Source organism: Falco punctatus (genome assembly GCF_963210335.1).
Source record: "Falco punctatus genome assembly, chromosome: 7".
Classification (NCBI taxonomy): domain Eukaryota; kingdom Metazoa; phylum Chordata; class Aves; order Falconiformes; family Falconidae; genus Falco; species Falco punctatus.
Genome location: NC_137587.1, coordinates 23,703,634 through 23,722,785, shown reverse-complemented (window position 1 = coordinate 23,722,785; position 19,152 = coordinate 23,703,634). Strand labels below are relative to the sequence as shown.

The 19,152-nt window shown below is 37.1% G+C and overlaps 1 protein-coding gene across 4 annotated transcripts in view; it reads left to right on the top strand.

Annotated features, from left to right (window-relative positions):
- The window catches only part of STARD9 (StAR related lipid transfer domain containing 9), a 116,168-nt gene that overhangs the window by 37,225 nt on the left and 59,791 nt on the right, over positions 1 to 19,152 (top strand). For 2 of the 4 annotated variants that reach the window (XM_080397659.1, XM_080397660.1), the window contains 5 exons: positions 3,897 to 3,964; positions 4,622 to 15,419; positions 17,427 to 17,459; positions 17,569 to 17,630; positions 18,243 to 18,355. In XM_080397659.1, the coding sequence (XP_080253785.1) occupies positions 15,180 to 15,419; positions 17,427 to 17,459; positions 17,569 to 17,630; positions 18,243 to 18,355 (448 nt within the window). In that variant the 5' untranslated portion in view covers positions 3,897 to 3,964; positions 4,622 to 15,179. The remainder of the gene's footprint in view (positions 1 to 3,896; positions 3,965 to 4,621; positions 15,420 to 17,426; positions 17,460 to 17,568; positions 17,631 to 18,242; positions 18,356 to 19,152) is intronic. The other 2 variants (XR_013929791.1, XM_080397658.1) reach the window with 1 other exon arrangement.

Sequence of the window (19,152 nt, the reverse complement as noted above, 5' to 3'; positions counted from 1 at the left end):
TATAAGTGTAGGATGAAACATATATATATATACACACATGCACACATATATGTATGTATGCAAGTGGGGCTGATGAAGTATCTGTTTCTCAACCTGTTCTTTTAGCAATAAGCCCTGCACATATTCTAAAAGCTGGTCAAACTTTCCTATCAAAAGGTATGTACTTTTGTATCTTTAAGAAAACAAGCAACAGAGAAAAAAATCCTTCTAATGATTAAAATAGATGTAGTCCTAAGTCTGTTGCCTGAAACTAGCAGGAATACATTAATCTACTTTCTTCCTGTGAAATACAAAAGTAGAAGTGACTACTGTGTATTATAAATAAATGTCCTTTAAACCTTCTCATCTCTCCAATTATGGAAGCATAATTTACTTTAAATATAGACTTTTGTCTTAAAGTGGCAACACTTCTGGTGTGTCCAGTATCATCATAAAAAGAGTAGTTTAATTGCTTTATTAACAAAATTAACAAAAATGCTGCTATAGCTTGCTTAATATCCCAAATTAGAAACAAAATGTCTATATTGTATTATAGAATCAGGTTAAAAATTGGTTCTTCCTTTGATACATCTGTAACAACTTAAGTCAAAGGATTTATTTTTCCCTGGCTGAATCTGACAAGACAACCAGTGTATTCACCAGAGTAAGAGAACAGGGTAAGCCACTCCTTTCTTTGCTTAACTGCTGCTGATTGCTGTGTGAAAAGTGCAGATTCTTCAGTCCCAGACTTGGCAAGTAAAACTGCATTTACTTGTGTGCTTAAAGGGAAACAAATTACTACAAGAAATCTGAAACCCCTTTTACATATGCTGCTAATAATACAATTAATTTGTTATGAAGTGGAAAATTCTGTTGTTGCAAAGGTAGTTGCTTTTTATTTGGATTTTAATGTTCTGAGCTTGGACAGTGAAAAAAGTTTAAAAATGGAACTGTTCAAGTAACTGCTGTATTTTTATGCCTTTTAAAGTCTTTTAAAGTCTAAAGAGAATATTTTTTTTAATGCAGTTTTCAGTGGAACTCAAAATCTGTACTTCTAGATTTTCAGTATTTCAAGAAGATTTGGCTTTTTAGGGTTTTTTGTTTGTTCCCCCCCCCCCCCCCCCCCTTTTTTTTTATTTATCCTTGGAGGTATTTAAAAGACATGTAGATGTGGTGCTTAGGGACAGGGTTTAGTGGTGGACTTGGCAGTGTTAGGTTTATGGTTGGACTCAGTGATCTTAATAGGTCTTTTCCAACCTAAATGATTCTATGATTCTTTTATTAGCTTATAGTATTTATGTAGATGAAACTCAAGACATACTTTATTGAAACTGTTACTGTGTATCTTTCCAACAGCTATCATAGTTGTAATTACCAAAAACTGAAATTTGAGACGCAATTGAGACCAAGCACTACCAAACTCCATGAGTGCTTGCAAGCCCAGATTAAACAATGACCAACCCAGGAAATTTGCTTTCAGAAGCATGAAGTGAAGCCTATCAGGTTTGGGTACTGTTGAAATTCAGTTATTGATAGTTCTACAAATGGAATCTGCCTTGTAGAATTTCTAGTGGTATTTTAAAAGAGTTGTTTATATAAATTAGTTTTTCAATGTCTTGTCATCTCTTTTGTTTCATTTCTACTTTCTTCTGGCAATGCAAAAAAAGTCTCTTATATGAAGGTGAAGAAATGAGATTATTGCTGGGAAGGTCTATTTTATAGGCTTAAGAACTGTTTTCCAGTGTAGTAATTTTAAGAGCTGATGATCTAATAGCAAAAACATCAACTTGAATGAGCTGACACGTGAAAAGAGAATACTCATTTCTAGCTGAAAGGAAAAAAGCAGAAATCTAATCTTGATAATGATATCATGCTGTTGTCCAAGTGTTACAGATGATTGTTAGCCCCTACTGGATTACCAAAAAACTTGGATCACTACTTTTTGCTCCCATGCCCTTGTAATAAAGTCAAGAAACATTCTTTTTTCCATCTCCATCCCCTATCTTCTCAAAAAATTAATGGTAGTTATTTTCAGAGAGACAACTGAGAACTGATTTTGTCCCTGCTGCCTTAAACAATAAAACTTACTAATTTTATGTTGTTCTTTACTTTCCTTTCACATGGAATCACAGAATCCGCTAATGACCTGGGATTCTAGCCAAGAGCTAGCAGTGGTGGTAGAAAATGCAGGATATTTATAACTTCATTATAATCTATTATTTATTCCTTGCTCTCTTCATTGCAAGAACGATATAATTCAGTATTAAAAAAAACCCCTAATAACTCTCACAGTATTTATTTTGCTCATTATAAGGGATATTAGTAAAACTACTCCCCTCCCCACCCTCCCTTTTTTTTTTTTGTTTTGTTTGGTAGACATTCAGGCACAGATAATGATCACATCACAACATTTAAACTGACAAAATAAATTTATTTTTCTGGCATGAAGTAATATCTGGGACAGGGGTGTGGGATGTCTGAAACATTTTCTGGTCCTGGTGGAGTAAAACAGTATGACTACATGTCGAGAACATTGTGCTTCTTCTTCCAGCTGTGACATTTGCCTTTGCTAGGCCTTTAGAAAAGCTGAAGCTTTTAGTTTCCCCTGTGGTTCCATTCTTGCGTGGTCTGACCCAGAATTCACTCAGGAGAAATATTGCTTAGCTGCATATTGCTGGCACTACTGTAAGTCAGCATGTTGCTATTCTGCTGGTGAAGATGCATAGCACAGGAAAGAATTCTGTTCCAACCCAGCAAACAAGCATCTCTGGATAGAGCAACATTCAAACCTGTAGTCTCAGGTTCCTGGGACAGAGAAACAAAATAGTTGTTCGTCTGCTCGTGAAGTGGTTTGTAGACACAATGTTGCAGGTTGTGTGTGGCTAGCTATTTACTTTTAATTTTCTCCTTGGTTTCCCTGAGGATGCTTGTTCATTTTAATCTCCATAATACAATGATGCCACAGTCTTTCATTGCCTTCTGCAAGACAGTCATTCACTCTTTCACAGAAAGTAGGCATAACAAGAATCTTCTGTGTTTTTTGAGCATGTCTGATCTAGTAATGTTTTTTTTTTCCTAACACATGGATCAATTTGACTCTCCATGCCCCCCCCCCCTTTTAGTGCAATTGTGCCCTGATAGAAGTTCTTATATCAAGTGAAGAATTGCTCAAAATCAATCAAGGAGTGTTCTTTAGCTGGGAGTTAAGCAGGATGTATTCCTGAAGGAAATCCAGAATTATACAACTGCTCTGAATTTTCCTTTGACATACATGAGAAATTGTGTATGTCCAAGTAACTGTATCTGTAAGGGCTATTTTACATAAATTGAACAGGGCTCTTGGAAAAATAGAGTACCTGTGACAATTCTGTTTTACAGAATATCTGTACTGAAAGAGAATTCAAGTCTGAAGTTGGACTTCTGCCAGCTGATCCATAGGTTTAGATCAGAGGAATAAACAGCTCCCCAAGACAGTCTTTTTCCTGTGATTCCTGTTACGTAGTAGCGGTTTATACCTATTAGCTTTTGAGGAAAAACAGAGGCTGTTTTCACTGTATCTCCCTAACAAATACTGCTGTTCTCCTGAAGAGAATCACCAAGCCTAACATCTGCTTCACAATTCACTAAGTAAAAGGGGTTTAATTCAGTCCTTAAGGGATAGGATTCATCTACCTTAATTCGATGGGCAGATGAAGGAATTACCAGGATAAAATTTAAGATTTACACGTTACATTTTGTTTTATTTGAAGTATTCATTAGTAAAGCCAAAAATCGTATCAGGTTCTTTTTCTTGTGTGGAAAGCTTTGTTTTGACAAGTATAACTGGACTGAGCTAAGTCAGATATTGATACAGTGTCAAATGCTGTGGGGTTTGGATTGTGTGGCTGTTGCATTCAAATTACTTTTCTGTAATTCAGTGATTGCACAATAGGAATCCCTGTTGGGCAGGAAAAGAGGGATCTGAGAAGACTGTGGTGTTGTACAGGTAGGTGAAAATACCAGGTAATATTTTTGCAGTGAGTGTCTGCTGTTTCAGGTTGATGTTTACAGTAGAATACCAGCAATTTAATAAAAAACAAACAAACAAACAAACAACAAAAAAAAACCAAAACCAAAACAAAACAACAAAACCAAACAAAGAACAAACCTGAAAAGAAGAGGGTGGAATTCCATCCTTGGTGATTGAGTACTCCAGAATTTTTAGAAGTTCAAGACTTGTATCAGAAAGTTTATAAATTAGATTGATGTGGTAAGCACAGTTGGTGGTTTGTGTTTTGGGTTTGTTTGGTTTTTTTTTCTTTTCTCAAAATAAAATAGATTTTTGATGAGCAGATAAGGTGTATTTCCATGATTGTATAATTCAGTAATAAAATGGCAGGAATATAAAGCAACCACTCAGCCTAGTCAGTGTTTCTCATATTCTCACTCCTGCCCCACCAGAGAAACAGTATATATTTGTCATACATTATCTGTGACTTTTTCTACTATTTTACAATAACACATAAATACCTTCATCAAGTTTGAATTTTCATGCTGTTAAATATAGTGTGTGTATGTATGTTACCACAAAGAGCAGTTTTTCTACTGGAAAAAAAATTACAGCTGATAAGATGAAGAAAGAAATCATTGTTGTCTCTCACAGGGAGAATTAAAGCACAAAGGGATTTAAGGACACACACGAAGTCTGTTGGCAGAGCCAAGAACTGAACTGTCTCTTAAGTTCTGGTGCAAATACCACTGCCATGGGCCAAGCTTCTTGAGCTGGAGAGAAGCTGTCCCTTTCACTCCCCTGCTTCCGGTTTGACTGGGAAAATAAACTGAAAAGGCTGGATAGAGAGAAGGAAAAGAAGTAATCCTAGTTGTGAAGCTGCGGCCTCTTAACAAGAGAGAGGAAATGTTCCCAAACTAACCAACTGATGCTTCCGTGCCCCCCCTCCCCCCCCTTTTATCCTATTCAAACCAAAAAGTAGTGTTGCTGAAGTAATCCTAACATCGCAGTAGAGGCTTCTGTGCAGCTGATCGGCATAATGTGCTTCCCTCTGCTTGTGCTTTCTTTGGCCATGTATAGAAAGCCCTTCAGCTGACATTTAATATTCTTTAAGAGAAAACATGTGCAGAAAACCCGTTGCATTATTGGAACAAACCCCTAAATTTGTTTTCAGATATTCTTTCCTTGCATCCTCTTTCTGCCTTTTTTATTTAAATTAATTTGGGGGGGGGGGGGGGGGGGGTTGTAAAGGTTTTAGAACCAAGGCTTTCATTATTTTGGCAGGAATTGTTTAGTTCTGCATAATATTTTTCCATGAGATATTTCTTCACCTTAAATCCATGTCTTGGATGTTACAACTGAGATGTAGCAACAATTTTAATTAAACAGAATTTGTTCATAACCCAAACAGTAACAGCTTGAGGGGGGCAAGATTCTGTAAGGAAAACACACCAAATATAAGATCCTGCGCATCTGTAGTTCATAGTGGAGATGGTGACAAATAGTTACTGAAGGACCAAGCCTCTTATATTTTATGCACATGCTTAAACTGTCCTGACCTATCAGTTGAGAGTGATTCTGTTTGCATAGTAAATAACAGCACCTTTTTTTATACTAAATTCATTTTATACCTGGATCTGCTGCGACTGTCTAGATGCTCTCAATCTTTTGATCTACAGATGAAGCTTTCTGTTTTCTTGCTTGTGTGGCAAACCTTTAATGGAAATAGAGCTGTTGAGTTTTTCAGTATTTATAAAGTCATTGTTGATTCTATGTTGAAAAGCAGTTGTTGGCATATGTCTTTCTTTAGTCTTTTCCTCTTTCATTATATCAGTGAGGTTTTAAAGGCTATTTTAAAATTGTGCTATGCAAGAAGATTATTTTTTTCTGGTTTTGGTTCCAGTTATTAATCTGTGGGTATTTATCTTAATATTCTGAATTTAGCCTAATGTTTTACAGTACAAGTAGTTTGTTTTTAGTGAGTTGTTTGTTCATACTGATGCATGTGGACTATGCCTGTAACAAGTAGCAATTTTATTTGTTCAAAAACCTCTTCTAAAAATTACCAGAAGCTTTTATTCTTGTCTGGTTTTTTGCCTTGACCAAATAAACTCCCTTGAAATTTCCAAGTTTAATTTAGTTTTTTAATGATAACATTAAATATTGACCATTTCAGACACTTGCAAATAAGAAATCTTACCATACAAATAAGACTTGATAAATTATTGTATTAGCTTGTCCACCTCAAAGGTGTAGCTCCTTCTCTTCTACTTTTTCCACTTTCTCTTCCCTTTTCCTCTGCTTCAGTCAGAGTTGATCCTAGCCTGTTCATTGTAGTCTAAGCAAAATGCAAAGTACTATTTACCAGAAATTATTTATGGTAGAAAAACAAAACAGAACCCAACCGACCAAACAAAAAAAAAAAAAAAACCAGCAAACCCCATAACCTTTATCAGTATTGATCCCTGAAATTTGCAAATTTTCAAATTTTATGCTGTCCCTGGAGGTTTTACTGAATTATTCCCCCACCCCCACCCCCACCCCCACCCCCCCCCAGGTTACTCTGAGACTTCGCTCAAGTGACTTGGGAAAACTTTGTTTCCCAAGTTATTAAACCCCAAAGCATAACAGACAGTTTACTGTAGTTTAATTTTAGTTTCCTTCTGCAATTCAGGTTCTGATTGGATTAAGAAAGGAAAGTTTTTATATTCAGTAAATTTATATTGCCAAAACTTCAATTCTGATAAATACCTCCATTATATTCAAAATTAAAGCATTTGTTACTATAAGAGGGAAATTATCACAAAATAAAGGAAGCCTGTTGCAGTTACAATGTAAAGTATATATTTGCTGTCATCAGCTGTCCTAGTTGCATATCAATTCAATTAAAAGTCAAAGATACTGATATTAACTAAGCCTTGTGTCACAATAGTCAATAGCTTTAGTTTGAATCATGTGCATTAAAGGAGAGTTTAATTATCTCTAACTTTTTTAAGAGCAAAAGAAAAAATGACAACCAACACTTCTGTCCTTCGTGTGTGACACACAGAAGGTTATAGACTACAGGGTTTATCCACAGGCCAGAGGTTTCATAGTAACTTGGAGGTCAAGGAATATGGAAGAAAGGAAGGGCTTCATAATATACACAGGCAGCTGGGAGAAGTAGGATATGCTAAAACTTTTACTGCAAACATAAATATGCCTTTTTGTAAATATGAGTTTAAAACCAAGATGCTTCACACTTCTAATATCCAAGCAGAGATTTTGATGTAAAATAACAAAGTCCCAAACTATCACTGTTAATAATAAATGCCTGTCACTTATGATGTCTGACTGGATGTGCTCTGTGCTATATTTTATTTCTTCTTGGTATGTTTTCATTCCAGAAAAAAATACAGTCATGAGTCTGCTATGCATATTTAGACAGAGGCATGCAGGTCTAATGTAATAAAATGTGATATAATCTCAAGCTAATAAATAAGGTTTTTTTGAATATCTTGAAAATTTACCATCAGAAGATTTCTGATTCTGCTGTCCAAATGGGAAGAAATCAGAACAGAGTATCATTCCCTGATATAAATATCCTGATAGTGAAAAAGGTTTTGTTCTTTACGCACAAATCTAATTGCAAAGCATACTCACAGTTTCTAAAAAGGAAGAGTTTTATGATTTTGATGTTGTGAAACAGTTTTTATAAAAGTTAATTCAACAGGGAGAAAATATGTCTCCCATCACTTGGGAAAAAAAAATTCTCCTGTCACTTGGTTATCACTGTTTCTTTGGACAGGGTAGTGTGCTTTCATTGAAATCTCTTGGGCTCCTTCAATTTTTGTGTCTTTCCATAATGCAAGGTGCATTTCCAATTAATATTCTTCAGATGCCATTTTAAAAATGGTCTGTGGGAAAAGGTTAAAATTCTCAAGTACTTTAGAAAAAGCAACCTCAAAATGTGGCTCAGTTTTTATTTAATTTCATCGATTTTTATTTTCTTTTGAAATGGGTAATAAATCCACACTTATTTATCAAGGGTGACCTGATACAAACTTTGTGTTCCAAGCTGACTGCAGTTTGCACTTCATACTGTTTTGCTTCCAACAAAGTTTTGGAGGTTGTTTGCAGAGTGGCAAATTCTTTTGGCCTCTAATATATTTGGGTTTCAAAGCAAATATGTAATCAATCTTCCTAGCTTTTAATTAGGATTAACTCAATAGTAACAATTAGACCACTAAATTACAACTTCGTCTTTGTTTCCCTACATAACAGCAATTAGAAACTGAATATATCCTTATTTTAATGTTTGCTTATATACCATATGAAAATTCTTTTATTTGATACATTTGTTTATATGAAATTGAATTTTTAGGATTTAGATGGCTTCGGAATGTGTGTTCACATAAATATTTGAAAAACATACACTGTAGTGAGACTTCATCTGACGTATTTTCTGTTTGTGTCTTCAAAGTTCTACAGTCCAGGTCTAAACAGTATGTGTTAGAATTGGTTAAAAATGTCCTGTGTAATATGTAGGGATTAAAGTAAAAGAGCTGGTGTGCAAACCAGGGGAGAAAAAAAGCAAGCAGCATAAATTGGTGGGGAGCAGGCACACTTACCCCACACAGAAGCATTCACTTCAGCATGATAGCCAATGGTAAACTTGACCTTGTAATTCTAGACGAAGATGCTGGACTTGAGATGTGTAAAATCTCTTAAGAGTGACATTTTTTTTGTCTTTAAAACAATTTTGAATGAGAATATAATCCTGAAATTATTTTTAAAAAATGTTAATTTAAAAAATTAATATATTTTAAGAGGGAGGCAAGGAATAAAACTTTCTGTGATCAAATAGTCTACCATCTCATAGACACTTAAAGGCACTTGTCAGGGCTGTTAATACCAAGCCCAAGTTTCTGGAGCATTTGATTTGGGTCTGTGATTCTTTACTTGAATAGTAGTTTTCTTTGGATGATGTGGAATTTCATAAGATTACAAGGTTTTGCACTGGAGGTTTGTTGAAACCACTTATTTGAAGAGAAATGGTGCTAACTGAAGGAGGGAGAGAGACAAAAAGAGGAGAAAGACATTGGGCAGGTCAACAGTACTCCAGTGCACTGGCTATGCATTTAGAAAATCATTTATCTGCTTCAGAAAGATAGCGTAACTGTTCAAGCTGTTGATGATCACAAGGTCCTTCTGCATGGCTGGGCCAGGATCTTCTAAGTTTCCTGCATTAACTGTTGCAGCTTGCTCTTGTACCACCTGAGGCTTTGAACTTCGCCTGAGTAGCAATTGCCTATCTCATGTGCTAAAGTGTGATGTCAGTCTGGTAGTACAGCCAAAGAGGATTGAAAAAGTTTGTATGTGTTTAAAGAGTGTAAGCTTATGAATTGTACAAATGGCTTCAAAAAATCAAGAAAACAGGTAAGATCAAACTGAATATAGTTCTGTTTTTAACTGAATCATAGTAAAAGTAGCCTCCCTGGCACATAAATCTGTAAACCTTAAAATGTTTTTTAAAAACAAGTTTTAGTTAAAATGGCCTGGTTTTCTAGTATGGACAAGGGCAAATTACTAACACTGTAATTTTCAGAAATTAAGTTCTGTGATTTCTTGTCTGAGTTAGGACTGAGTCATAAAACTTAGGTTGCTGCTTAAGAGTTGGTAAGCCTTGTACCTTAATATATACTTAAGTCCTTTTTTATATGTTCCATTATGGTTTTTTAAGGGCAGGATTCCTGCTGCGATCTTTCTATATGCTTCTAACATACAGGTACATAACTGCACAACTTCTTAAACAGGATTTCACAGTGACCAGCTTACCTGTTCTGCAAATATTTAGACTGAGTTATTTCTTGTATCTTCTAAAGGAGCACTGAAGTAGGTTTTAAAATGGTTAAGTGATCTGTTGTTACACTTGAAGCAGATTATCCTTATCTAATATTAAACAGTTTCAACCCCAAATATGTATATATTGCAACAACATGGACAGCATTTTGGTATGCCTGAACTGCATAATTAAGAGTGCATAATTAAGACCAAAACTTCTCCCCTTCTCTACATTACATCTGTACTGCAAGTCCTGTAATGAGGGCTAACTTCAGGATTTGTTAGATTTGAACTGGAACCTGGCAGCTTTGTAGTGAGCATGCCAGTCAAGACCCTGGAATGATAACAGTTGTCTTTAATGCCTTCTCATAACTTTTTCAGAAAGGCATGGTTTTTCCACTATTAGGACAGTTGACAGGTAATAAATTGTAGAGTGTTTCACAGATCACCATGTGATATGGACCTCATACAGCTGGGCAAGTGTGAGAACAAGGCATAGCAAAGCCAATTAAGGCTTTGTTGAAAGAAGCATTCTTGCATGGAACAAACTGAACAGTGCCAATCACACAGAGCAGCCATGCAAGGAAGACATAGCTGTCTTGGCCAAATGGTGTGCTCTCCGCAGGAAGCTATATCCAACGCATGTTCTTTGTAAAACCTCATCTTCATGAAGTTTCATTTCAAAAATGAGACTTGGAAGAATCCCAGAAGAATCCTTTTTTTTTCTTTTTTTTCCTCATGATTAACAAAAACTATTATTCATTCCATTATATCATGAAATATGTTAGTAGGTATGTCCAAAATGATTAATCGTAGTACTTCTTATATAATCTGCAGCTGTTGATACTGATACGTATTTGGACTAATGCCTCTGATATTGGCAAAGAGAAAGCTTTGATTTCAATTACTCTTCTTTATTTTTAAGCAAGCCATAAATTCATTGCTCTGCTTCACTTCTCCATTTTTTTTCTGCAGTACACTAAAACAAAGAGGCTTTTCTGACTAAATTGAGACTATATTCAATTAAATGAATTGTAATTTATCCTCACAAAAGGAGAGAGAGAAATTCACCAGAAAGAACAAACACAAAACAGTATGAACTGACTTATAATTGGATTTCAGTAAATAATTTTTAAAATTCTCATTCATTATCGTCATAGTGTTATGGCACTGTTTTCAGAGTTAACCAGTTTTGTTTGTAATAACACGGCTTCTCTCAAGGCTTAATTCAAAAAGGACTGATTTGAAACACATTTGAATTGAAGCGTCTGAGCAGCCACGTGTATTCAATAGAGACTAAATGTAACAGAGCTTTGCTTAACTGGGACTTTGGAGTTGAATATTCTTCTTTTAGGAGATAATGCATCCTGTCATTTCTTAGTCCTGTTCTTTATACTGCTTGACTCCAATCCCATGTGGCTTGTCCCAAAATTCTACCCTTTAGACTCCAGATCTACAAATGTCTGCCTTTCACACTTTTGTCCCTGTTCCTTGTCTTCCATATCAACCCAACACAATGGTTTCCTGAGCTTTGGCTTCCAAATTCAATCTCTTTCCCACTGATTTGTTGCTCCAAATGAATACTAGTCTCATCTTCCCTCCTTTAACTCTGTCCAGTTTGAAGCCGTAACCTCCTTCTCCTTATTCAGAGCCTTTCATCAGTCCCCTTCTCTTTTCATTCCTTCCTTTCAGTATTACTGTTTCTCAGCAGTTGTTATTTTACCTGGTTGTTCCCCGGTCCTCTGTCAATCTTCAGATTTAGCTCTTTTCATCTTGAATTTAGATTCTTTCCTCCTCTCTGTTCACATTTCCAGCTACTGAAAATAATTGAGCCACTCACGCAGGAGAAACTTTCTTTCTCCTGCTCTGAATTCAAGTGACCTGTCTTAGAGATGTTCTAGCCCACAGTAGTCCAGTTTGGAATGTGGGTGAAGGTCCTTCTCACCTCATGAGCTGAAGTATGCCAGAGCAGGCAGAATCTACAGAAAAAAAAATAGCTGGTGAAATCTTAGACTCTTCTGAATAGGTAGTAACCACAGTCTCTTATCCTGATTTTCTGAAAAAAAAATGTGGTTTTACAATGGCTGTCTGGTTTTGGCCCATGTTGCCCAATAATTCTTGACCAAACTGGCTAGGTTGAACCAATTTGAAAGAGGGTTAGAGATCTCTGATATTACGTTCCTACAAGTTTTATGTGTCAACCAACTAGGAAAGAGATCCTAACGGTGCGTCTGCTGTCCAGTGCTTACTGGAGAATTCACATCGAAACACAAACCTAAGAGGGAAGGCCTTAAGCAAAAAGGTTAGGTGGCTCAGGAATTATGTTATGATTGTTTTTCTTTGCAGTCTTGGAGGATTATGGCATCTAAGTGAATAGTAAGGAGCAAAGTGGAAAAGCCGGGGATGCAGAGAGGAAGTGAATTCTGGAAGCTGGGGTGCAGAAGGCAAAGAGTGGAGGGGAGGAAGGCAAGGACTGTTGAGTAACATGGAAGACATTTGGAAGAGGGTACCGTTCTTCCATCTTTTAGAAGTCTGTATGACATGCAGTTGATGACACATTTAAATTATAGTGAATTTCTTTGTGGCTTGCCAGGGCTGAGAATTAGTCTGTGGTATTTGGTGCAAGGCTTGTATGCCTCTCCACTGGTAGCTGGCAGCTGCTGGAGCAGTTGGCAGTGTCCCATGTTCTGACTGATCAGTCATATCCTCTTCCCCAAAGCATTACACCTTGTGTCTCTGCTCTGGACCAAGGACAGCTGAGAGTGGATAAGAAGATACGCAGGAGGATGGCAGGAAGCAGTGTAGGGGTGGTGGGTGCTGAAATATCTGTGAGAGAATTGCAGGAGACACAAGAGAGCGGAGATCACATATAAAGCCACTAGTTTGTTTAGTGAGTCATTATTGGCCTGCATACTTGTTTGAGTCTCCTGTCTTGTCCTTGGTCAGTGTACAGATTTACTGTAAAGGATTAGTTAAACAGATTTCTGAAGTCATTAGACTGATCTATGGGCTGTACAATGTCAAGGAACTTGACTTATATCTTGCGTTGATTGATGACTCCTGCCAAGAATTGGTTACAGTGATTTGCATGGCTGCTGTTAATGCTTAGATGCTTTTCTAGATATCTTTGTTGATGGAAACCAAGTTAATCTGTTATCGTGATGTAAATATGAGGCCGACCTCTTTCTTTACTGAGGCTAGAGGGAGTGCATCAATATTAGTGAAAGGAGAAGCTCCAGAATCATTGTGTTTAGCATGTAGCTTGTTCTGTTTACCACTATGCTCTAAAGCAATGGCATGCTTGTGGTCAAATCAAGAAGGTCTGTACCACCTTCTCACCAGCTTATCCAGTTTGAAGTTTGCTAGCAAATTACACATGCCCACACTGATGTATATCAGCCTTCTAGCCCCATCTCTGCCCCCCACCATCCATGGTGCTTCTCTACTCCAGGTGCTGATGCTGAGATGCTCATTTGCTTCACCTCACCTACCCCAGGAGCTGGTACCTGCAACACAGGCCCTGGGACCCATGGTCCCCTCTCCAGCTGCTGACACAAACCCTCACACTGCTCCAGTTCCCCTAGTAGCTGGGACATAGATGCTATGACACATAGTCCCACTCTAATGGATGGCACTTAGACTCTAACTTGGTCCAGTTGCTGGTACCACAGATATGGGGGACATATAACCTGAGGCTGATTTCGGTTGCTGACCTGAATTTACTTCCCCCCAGTTTCCCCAGTAGCTAACACCTTGGACCCACGCTTCTTAGGTCCATGGCCACACTGGCTACCAATGCTGAGGTTCTCACTGGCTTCGTTTGCTGGCACCACTGATGTGATGGCTATATTGCCTGAGGTCTTCTGACTCCATTGCTGTCCCCAAATTCACTCCAGTCTCTCCAGATGCTGGCGTCTAGTCCTAACAGCAGTCACACATGGGATGGAGTGTGGTTACATGTTAAGATCATCAAGAAAAGATTTAGTAAGAAAACAGGACAGACTGTTGTAATCAGGCACAGGGCTCAGTCAGACAAGCGTACTGATCTACTGTTGCTTACACGAGACCAGCCCCGTATATACCCTCTTCTCCTTTCTGATCACCTCACCTTAAACATTCCTTAATGAGTTTTGTATAGCCCTGCAGGCCCTCCTCAAATATCCAAAATCCTCCTGTTCCTCTTGTTTCCCCCACTTGTTGGTTATGAAGTCCAGCTTGGCCCTCTCCAAAGCTATGCTTCAGTTTCTTAATGGCCTGTCCAGTAGCAACTGGTGAGTTTGTCACTATCTTTGTTATACCTTGTCTATTACATTTGTATTCATGTGTTTTGTTTATGACTTTCACTGTATTCTTTGCATGGAAAAGTTACTTGATCTGATAATCCTAATGAAGCAGATGTTCTGACATGCCACATACCCTTACAAATACACGCAGGAGCAGCCGAATTCTGCCGCATGGGAACGTTGCTGATTCTTCAGCTAGAAACTAGCATCTTGTCTCAGTTTGAGTTGAAATATGATGTGAAAATAAAAGTCTTGGCAGAGATTTTTTTACTATTTTTTTCTGCAGAGTATAGAAAAGTGGTGATATTTATGAAATATGTTTTTCTATTGATTCTTATATTAGGTTTAGTACATTTATCTGTCCATTGGAGAAGCAAATGACCTGGCAGTGAGTGAGACTTCACAGCAGTGAACCACTGAAATCATATTCATCTCTCTATATGTACTAGCTAGTTTTCTGTGTGAATAGCAAAACCATTAGTACTTGTAACATTTCTTTTGAAAGGTCAAAATACACAAGGAATGACTGTTCAGATCTTGCTGTATGGGTAGTCTGGCTGTGATGGTCCAGCTTTTGCAGCCACAGTGGGAACAGTGCAAGCTTTAGAAGCCCCTAGAGGCTGACACTGACTTGATGGTAACAGTTCCTAGCTCTGCATTACAATGAGTGGAAGGTGACACATCACTATGCGTGTGGCATGAACAGAAAATAGTGTTTAGCCTTTGGTGGTATCACTTACTGACCAGATAGGCAAGATAGAAGTATTGCTTAGGTGAGGTCTGCTTGCAGGCTACGGGTTAGACTTTGCTTAGCTTTTGACCTATAGTTCTGATGCCTAATGCTCCTATTAATGTAATTGTGTTAAAGAGCTTTGATCACGTTTTCTGTCAGGTTTATGCTGAGGACTGTAAAAACTTGCGGTGGGAGAGATCCTCGAGAAATCATACAGTCTAAGTGTAAAGTAAAGGCAAGGAAGCACAATTAAACGCTACTGCTTGTTGTCAGCACCATGCTTGGTGTATCAGCATCCGGAGGAAGATGTAACAAGTGAACACTGGGTGCTTAATATTGTGCCTGATAAATTAGAAAGACAAATACTGTGGAGATGCTTGTTCCCAAGGAGTTATTAAAGCTGCAAGATCTACAGGTAATGCAGAGTGTTTATAGGGAGGAGTATTTAATTATCCAATTATTCATGGACTGTTTTGTTTCTTTTGGTCTTTTTCAGGTGTTCCAGGACCTTGGCACTTCTGTGTTGTCAGGTGCATTTAGAGGATACAACATCTGCCTCTTTGCATATGGACAGACAGGTTCAGGAAAAACTTACACAATGATGGGAACACCTGTGAGTTACGCCATTCATTTTACACTCAGAGTTGAGGGCAGGATGTCCAGCAGAAATATCGCTTTATTTTTAAACAGTGATTATGGTGCATGTTGAGCAGAAAGCTTTTATATGTGTTTTATTTGGTATTTATATATATATGAAATGAGAGTCAAGCCTTTACATTTAGGTAAATAACGTAGTTTCAGCTAAACTGCTAGAAAATATGACGGTACTTTAAATATTTATTTTAGATAATCTTCATTTTACTATGTATGAATCTTATTGCTATGGCGGGGGGTGAGGGTGAAGAAATCTATGCCTCTGAATAGTTCTGTATTAGAAATCTATAGCTCAAGATAGCCAAAAAATTCCATGAGAATATTTTGTATTATCTGACCTATGCTGAAATTAAATCACTTTCACAAATAAAACTGGATACAATTCACAGGAATACTTTTGTAACGGCTTCATTCTGTACTTGAGACATTTATCTGTTGCAGAAGTTATCCTTTGGCCTGTGGAAACTAGCACTTTCTTCACTTCCAGTTTTGAAATGTATTTGAATGAAGCTGTTGCATTTTAAGATTCTTGTCTACCAGGAACCACTTAAAGTGCATTTTGGTCTTGGTACTCAGATCAATGAAGTCAGTTGAGGATTTCCTGTGTTCTGCTGCAACACAAGACAATTTGATCTCTGTCCATAAATATTCTCAGCTGATGGTGAAACCTGTTACTAAAGAAAAAAAAAAGTAACAGTTTGCATGAGTGGACTACTATTTCCTACACCCATGGGATTCAATTTTTAATGTGAAATGAGGGTAAAGTTTGTTCTAACCCTGAAGAAAAGAAAAAAAGACTATTCTGGCATGGTTTGTACTTTTGACAAGAGTTTGGATTTTTTGATTTTGTTTTCCCCACAGACATCAGCAACAGGTTTTTGTTAAATCATGACCTGATTCTCCATCCATTTTCTGTGAAATCAAGCTTAACTCCATGGAAGCCTGAAGAATTGTTAAAGTTGTGGTTAATAGGTGACAAACTAGGATATTTGTTATTACATTATTTTGAAAATATCTTAGCAATTCAGAATGTTCACATCTTTAAGTTATTATTTCTAAGGCAATTTCCAGGTGTTGTGTTTTGAAGAGATTTGTGGCTTATAAAATGATTTTTTTCTCCAGTGGAATCCTACTTTGATCTGATCTTTAATATTTCACGGTATTCACTGTTAAACAGTGTTCAAAACTAGGAAGAAACAAGTGTTTGGTATAAACTGAACTTTTGCCCATGGTGGTTCACTTGATGAACTTGGACTTTCTTCCCCTAACACCATTTCAAGTGTGCCTTCTAAAATCCTTTCGTGCTGTTCAGCAAACAGATTCTACCGAAGTCTTTCTCAGGGTGTGTTGGCACTGGATCACCGAAGTGCAAGCAATCATGTTATAAGAGCAGTTTATCACATGAAAAACACTGTTACTTCAGTTTGGTGTAGACTGTTTTGGCAAAGTTTAAATTGGCTAGTTTGGGTGCTGTTAGTAGCCTTATACCATTCTCTCTGAGAGACTGGATTTATGAATCTAGAACATAAAGCTGTTCCAAGCCTGTTCTGTGATGCCATAGCATAAAGAAATAAAAGTAGAATAAGAAAAAAGCATTATATTCATGACTAGTTAAGCTAGTTTCAGTGTTGCCTCTAAACTTCTCATTGCTGCTGTATAGGTTGCTCTAAAATGACTTCTGCTGTAAAGAACGTTTGCACTAAAGCTGAAACAGCTGACATGGCACAGCATGAGAGACCCTGCAATTTCACATGCAAGATGCTTCAGCTGGAGTAGTAGAACATTGCCATGCTGTTCTGACCTACAGTCCAGGGTGGTTTGTGTTGTAATCCACCATACAGTCATTACTTTAATGCTGCACTGTGATTCTGTCCTTTTCTTGTAACTTGGCTTTTATTTAAAAATAAGTTTTGCAAGAGTCACAGCAAGTACATTGCTTAATTTTTTTCCTGTTTATTATTTGAAGGCATCCATTGGGCTGACACCTCGTATATGTGAGGTACTTTTCTTTTCTTTTTTTTTTTTTTTTTTTTTTTTACTTGCATTTGTTTAAGCAGTTAGATTTTCTCAATGGATTTAAAACTTACGTAAACTTCTGATTTGTACAGGGCCTTTTTTCAAGGAAGGATGATTACTCAGACCAAACAGCATCTTGCAGAGTAAAGGTCAGGTAAGCTTGTCAGTGTTTTGGCCAATGCTATGAATGCTTTCAACAACATATTCCTGTAATCAAACAGAGTAAAGACTAGTTTATTTTGTTTCTGTTTTCTCAGTTGCCTAATCATTTTGGAACAAGGGGGAGAACACAGAGAATAGATGAGAAACTGTTGGTTTTATTTTTTGATCTCTGTATAGTTCTTTAGATGCTGTCTGTTCACTTTTGTATAGACAGCTGAAATAGGAGTGCATTAAAAAATTGTTTCTTGTTTGTTTAACTCTTAAATTTGAGCCATAATCCTACATTCCATTCTTATTTGTTGTTCCAGTGATCTAATGAAGCATTATGTTTGGAAATCTGTAGACTGTGTCCACAGTGTTAAAAAAGCATATTTTATGAATGCTTAAATAAAATACTAAATGCCTCTTGCTTCTTGGAAATTTGCTACTATGTGTTCTTTCTACATGCACTGCATGGGAAGGGGTAGTAACAGAGATAACACAAATGAATTCATCAACTATATCATGAAAGATCTATGTAAGATTTAGGTATTTTGTCAAAATATATGCTTCCTTTTTTTTTAATAATTTGCATTTTACATTCTTTTTTTTCTTTGCTTTTCAGTTTTCTTGAAATCTATAACGAGCGTGTCCGAGATCTGTTAAAACAGTCAGACCGAAAGAAACCTTACACACTTCGAGTCCGAGAACACCCTGAAACAGGACCATATGTACAAGGTGAGAGTGGGCTTCACAACTAGCATCAGAATTTCAATTAAATGTGGATCAGATCTGTATGTGTCTTTGCATATTTTCCTGGTGTGATCCTAATTGCTTCTATTCTTCAGGCATTACTTTCCTCAAATATTTTGCTTGTTAATATGAACATGTGTAATACACTGAAAGCTTTGCCTCTGTTATCCCACTGACTAGATATCCTACACTTTCCTGTTTGCCTTTCCAGGCATAAGTCATATGGAAGCCACAGTGTTTTGCTTTCTTTGGTTTTAAAGAAATCTTAATCAAGAAATCTACTAACGTCAGCTCTAAATGAGTTCTCCAGACCAGCCTAAGGTCCCTCTATACCTCGTTCAGTCCTTGGCAGCATTACATATATAAAACAATTTAAAAAGTAGATAAACTCAACTTGTTTGATGTTGCAGGCCAGGCCATGAGAAGCAATGAAAATCTGTATTACCCAAGTGAGAACCCAGTAAGCTTCATTTTCCTTCATTAACTGAAAAAGCACAGAATGAGTAGTGTAGGTGCATTATATGATTAAAAACATCACACGCTTTAATTCACGCCAGCAGCAGCAGCCCCTCAGGTGGCTTTGCATTTTCTAGTGAATCATAGCTTTCAAATCAGGTGACACAGACGAAAACACTCCCCCATGTGTATTTTTTCTGTTTCACTTGTGTGTCATTTAGTTGTTATCTTCTCATTGTTTTTGTACTTCCAGTTAATTTTCAGTTTTAATTGGTGTGTTCACTTCAGGGTCTTACGTAGCTTTAAATTTGAGTTTGGTCATTGGT